The sequence below is a fragment of the Quercus lobata genome, chromosome 4 (genome assembly GCF_001633185.2).
Source record: "Quercus lobata isolate SW786 chromosome 4, ValleyOak3.0 Primary Assembly, whole genome shotgun sequence".
NCBI classification, from domain to species: Eukaryota; Viridiplantae; Streptophyta; class Magnoliopsida; order Fagales; family Fagaceae; genus Quercus; species Quercus lobata.
The window spans coordinates 93,726,015-93,731,445 of NC_044907.1; the positions used below are offsets into that span (position 1 = coordinate 93,726,015).

The window sequence follows — 5,431 nt, forward strand, 5'->3', positions numbered from 1 at the left end:
GACATACTATCTGGTCCAGGTGATTTTGTTGGGTGCATCTATTTGATAGCTCGCGCCACCTCGTTTGCCTTGAATTCTGCTAGTAACTCATCATTCATTTCAGGAGAGACTCGGTTATTAATTGCACTCAAATTGGCCTCAAATGAAGAAGGGTGATCTGACTTAAAGATAGTAGCAAAGTACTCCAAGATTAGGCTCTCAACCCTTCCCTGTTCCTCCTGCCACACCCCCTTCAAATCTTGCAGCCCCACTATACTGTTCTGCCTTCATCTTTAACTAGCTATGGCGTGAAAAAACTTTGTATTTCGATCTCCCCACTTTATCTAGAGAGCTCTGGACCTTTGATTCCACATAATCTCCTCCCTTAGTAAAGACTCATTTATTTCTAACCTTAACTTCCTAATCTCCTCCGCCTTCTCATTCCCACGTTCTGTGGCTTCAAGTAGTTGGAGTTTTGACTATTTTTGCTTCAGCACCTTGTTCACATGCCTAAAAACTCTCCAATTCCAACTTTGCAGTTGATCTCGGCAGCGCTTCAATTTATCCATGATTATTATTCCTGAGTCGCAGTACCATGTTTCAAATAACATATTCTAAAATGTGAAAATACATAATTGTATGTTTGGTATGTGTATGTGTTTTTTAAAAAAACTTATGAGTATAGTAAAGGTATTATTATTTTATTTGAAGAGAGAGAAAATTCTCTCATCAGGTGGGGCTTATAGTTTTTAACATATTTACAAAAATGTTATAAAATAATGTTATATGAAATTTGAACACTAGTATGGATGAATTATCTAAATATAGTGTTCAAACACTTTAAAATGAGAAACGTAATTCAAACAATCCTAAATTAAATTTCCTACCAAATACGTTGTTTTTTTTTTTTTTTTTTGCCCACTTAAACATTGAAGACTGTTATTTGGAATCTTTTATCAAACTAGCCCTAAATTCACATTTGCAATGGGAAAAAGCACGTTTATGAAAATTTACCAAACACCTAAATTCACATTTAGAGACTAAAAATGTGCTTCTTTTTTTTTCCCCCCAAAAAGATTAATCAAATGGTACAAAGTTTAATAAAACTATACTAACATAATCGTCTAACGTGAATGCTCTTAAATAACCTTTGCAAAAGGGTTTGGAGTTAAATACAACATTATCATCACGTTGAATTTAATTCTCTCTCGAAACAGACAAAGATTATTTAAATTTTTTTAATCAATACAAATATTAAATATATACAATAATTAGGCGTTTGGATTTGATTGAAAATTTGAAACTAGATTTTTAGTGGGCAATGCATACAAGGTTCGTATCAAAGTCAAGTTCTACTCCTAGTCTTTTATATCAAATAAAAGTTCTATCATGTTATTCATAAATTACGTTTCCCAACCCGCCTCAAACTTAAAAAGCCCTAACAAAGCAACTCTCTATTCTCAAAAGCCCAGCCGCCTCTAAACTGAAGCCGCCACCCAACCACAATCAACCCTCCTCCTCCTCCTCCGGCGGCGACGGCGAAGCCACCATGCTTTTCTTCACCACTACCATTATTATTATTATTAACTGAACACATCCCCCTTCCCTTTCTTCTACTTTCTATTCGGTTTTTGATTAAATCTCACTCTTTGCAATGGCTGCTTTGAAGTGCAATTCTTTGTCACTCAGGGGCCCTGCTCTACAGTTTGCGCGTCCCACCTCTCCCGATAACTATAAGAGGTTAATCTTTTTTATTATTATTATCATCATCATCATTATTATTTAATCAAATTGCTGTCACTTTCTTACTTTGTTAACTAATAAATCCATTATTATACAATTTTTTTTTTTAAATTATCTGATCTGTGATCCATTTTTGTTGTCGTAGTGTTTGTTTCTCGCCACTTTAAAAAGAAATAGAAATAGGAAATTTTATATGGGTTTTAGTTAGCTCAACGTAGAGTCTCTCTGATGATTGAACAAGAGATCTGAGGTTCAATATTTGCATATATCAAAGAAAGGAAATTATATATGTGTGTGTATATATATTAGCTATTAGGGCGCACACACACATTTTCTGCTATGTTTGAGTTTCGCAAACCTGTGAGCTGCATCTGCATTCTAATGGGATTTTTTCAGACTATGGAATGTTGTGTCTAGGTTGTTGCTTGCGAAGCTAAAGTTGAACTCCTGATTCTAGTAGAATGTAAACTGACGTGACAATGAATGTAATCAGTGCAACATCAGTAATATATTAACGGAGACATCTATAGTTTAAATTCCCCTTCTCTAACTATCAAATTATAAAATAAGATAATAATAAAAAAAAACCTTTGTAGTATCCCTAGAATCAATCTTATTATTATATTATTGTGTTTATTGTTTTAATTAAGTCGAGTAAATGAAGATTTTTGTGACATGAAGACATGCTAATAGCTTCCTCTTTGTTACTTATTTTTGGTTGATTGCATGTCACCTTCTTCAAAGCTGAGCAATTGGTAGTGGGTAATAATGTGTTTGGCGGATTTTTGGATTTTAAATTTGACGGAAATCCTAACGGTAGAGGGCAAAGTGCTTATTAACTATAGCTAAAGTGGAACATTTCTCCGTTTGAAGTTTAGGATGGACATTGTATCGATTTTGAAAAGCATTGTATAGGTTCCTTTGCCATTTACTTCAGCTAATTTTTGTTAGTCCAGGATGCAGGAGAAATCTTGTGGCAAGCAACTGGAAAAAAAAATTTTGGTTAAAAACTGAAAAGTCTTTGTTTGATAGACAAGCTTTTAGGTGCTTAAAATTTTAATTTGAATTTAGAACATCACATTATTGACTTGAAGCCTTCAACTGCCTTTTTTTTTGAGGGGGTACTTGGGGAGCTAGAATGACTGCTGTGTTAAGCTTTTGTTTTAAGAATCAAATGAAATACAATTTCTGCTCAGCCACATAGTCTTGTGTACATTTGATTTATTTTTGCAATTAATTTCTCTTGGTTCGTTACTTTTTTACTTAGTCTTTTAGACAAATAATTGATCTTTATAGATCGATTTATATTTGTATGGAGGGCTGTCCCTTTGCTGAACTCTAATGCTAACAAGTGCTGTCATGAAACTTGAGAAAGGGGCCAAGTCTTCTTGCCAAAAACTCTTTTTTGCTAATTTTGCTAATTTCATTTTCTCTGTTGCTATGAGGTAGGAATGCAAAGTGGAGGTCTCCGCAAGCGGCTGTAATACCTAATTTCCATCTTCCAATGCGCAGTTTGGAAGTTAAAAATAGGTAATTTATCAAATGGCATTTTCTCCATATAGATGCATCTTTATATCAAATATCTGGGCTGTTGTGCCATCTGTAGTGCCTTGTATTTAATGTTTTAAATGTCTGGTGTGTGAATGTGTATTGTACTTATAGTTTGTCAGAGATCAGCTCTGCTTTAATTAGGTTCTGAAAGAAAAGCCTATATATTCAATATTTCTTTCACATGAACAGTATCTAAATCTATGCCCAAATAGCCATTGCTGGCTTGTGAGTATTGGAGTCATTTGTCTGGTATTGTGAATTGATCAAGTAAAATAAATTTTTTTGGTTGTCTTACTGACTGCTGGTAGTGTACTGGTCAGTTTGTACAAATTACATAATGTTGTGCATTTGTGCTGGTGTAAGTGTGTGGTTGTGTTTTAACAAATCTAACATCATTAGTAAATAAAATGATGGAACATTTTAATTTGTTTAAAAAGAAATAGTAGTACTGTAGTGGTTGTCCTTAGATATACTTTTATTTTTTTGTAGTGAGAATTGGTGCCTTAGATATTATTTATTCTCTTACTGTGTTTTCAGGACATCTACAGATGATATAAAGGCTCTTAGATTGATAACAGCCATCAAAACTCCATACCTACCTGATGGTAGATTCGATCTAGAAGCGTACGATGACTTGGTGAACATGCAGATTGTCAAAGGCGCTGAAGGTATTATTGTTGGTGGCACAACTGGTGAAGGCCAATTGATGAGCTGGGATGAACATATAATGCTTATAGGCCACACAGTAAACTGTTTTGGTGGATCAATTAAGGTTATTGGAAACACTGGAAGCAATTCCACAAGGGAAGCAATTCATGCTACTGAACAGGGTTTTGCTGTTGGAATGCATGGTGCCCTTCACATTAATCCCTACTATGGCAAAACCTCCAAGGAGGGAATGGTTTCTCACTTTGAAAGTGTTCTATCAATGGGTCCCAGCATCATATACAATGTACCTTCGCGGACTGGCCAAGATATTCCCCCACGTGTAATTCACACTATAGCCCAGAGTGCTTACTTGGCTGGTGTTAAGGAGTGTGTTGGAAATGATCGGGTCAAACAGTATACAGATAACGGTATAGTAGTGTGGAGTGGGAATGATGATGAGTGTCATGATTCTAGATGGAGCTATGGAGCGACTGGGGTGATATCTGTTACTAGCAACCTTGTTCCTGGATTAATGCGGGAACTTATGTTTGGAGGAAAAAACCCTTCACTGAATGCAAAGCTCATGCCTCTGATGGAGTGGCTTTTTCTTGAGCCAAATCCCATTGGCTTAAACACGGCTCTTGCTCAACTTGGAGTTGTGAGGCCAGTTTTCAGGCTCCCATATGTACCTCTTCCTCTGGCAAAGAGGGTAGAGTTTGTTAATTTGGTGAAGGAAATTGGCCGGGAGAATTTTGTAGGAGAAAAAGATGTTCAGGTTCTTGACGATGATGACTTTATCTTAATTGGTCGGTATTAGTTTGTTTTCCTAGTTCTGGATATTTGGGGGGTGTTTGGTATATGTGCTTAAAAATATGTTTTGTTGTTTGAAAACATGTGTAAAAATACGTGAGAAAAAAAGTATGTGAAAATGCGTGTAATATTGTTTAAAAACTGAAAACATGTATTTAAATTTATGTGCCAAACGGCCCCTTGTTTTGGGTTTTGAAGTGCCAGTTTGAGTTTGTCTTTTGCCTTTCTCACCCATTATAAATTCATAAATAAAGTTCTTTAGATTTTTTTTTCAAGCTTAAGCTTATTTAGGCAATAATCCATAGTATCTTATAGTATATATGTCTATATATATACCTATCAAAAAAAATATATATGTCTATATATATAAAAAAGGTATAACTACAATTTCTATGGAACATTTCCACTGATTTCCTTTTTGCAGGTGGGTCTGTTGATTTTGTAGGCCCAAATGTTTTCTGAGTATGTTTTGCTGCTTCTCATTATAGTACGGATTATCATAGATTTTGCTAAAATGCTGTAGCATAGTCATTGAGTTAATTGCAGGTTAGATGGAATGCACATTTGAATCCAGCTGGCTGAATGTAACTTACATGCGCGGACACTGTTAATCTTCAGTGCGGACACTGTTAATCTTCAGTGCTTTTGGTTTTTGGAATATTTATTTGCATTTTAAGAGCTCTGTACTCTGTCAAGAGTA

General features: G+C 35.1%; 1 protein-coding gene across 1 annotated transcript; it reads left to right on the forward strand.

Moving 5' to 3' along the window:
- The first annotated feature begins 1,360 nt into the window (after nt 1–1,360).
- On the forward strand, nt 1,361–4,839 carry LOC115987255 (4-hydroxy-tetrahydrodipicolinate synthase, chloroplastic-like). The gene is made up of 3 exons (XM_031110764.1): nt 1,361–1,719; nt 3,172–3,252; nt 3,811–4,839. Exons 1-3 carry the CDS (start codon nt 1,634–1,636, stop codon nt 4,736–4,738), a joined length of 1,095 nt encoding a protein of 364 aa, XP_030966624.1. The 5' UTR covers nt 1,361–1,633; the 3' UTR covers nt 4,739–4,839.
- The last annotated feature ends 592 nt before the right edge of the window (nt 4,840–5,431 follow it).

Coding starts and splice junctions, on each gene's coding strand:
- LOC115987255 (XM_031110764.1), top strand. CDS start 1,634: ATGGCTGCTTTGAAGTGCAATTCTTTGTCACTCAGGGGCCCTGCTCTA. Junction 1,720..3,171: donor TCTCCCGATAACTATAAGAG/GTTAATCTTTTT, acceptor GCTATGAGGTAG/GAATGCAAAGTGGAGGTCTC. Junction 3,253..3,810: donor AGTTTGGAAGTTAAAAATAG/GTAATTTATCAA, acceptor CTGTGTTTTCAG/GACATCTACAGATGATATAA.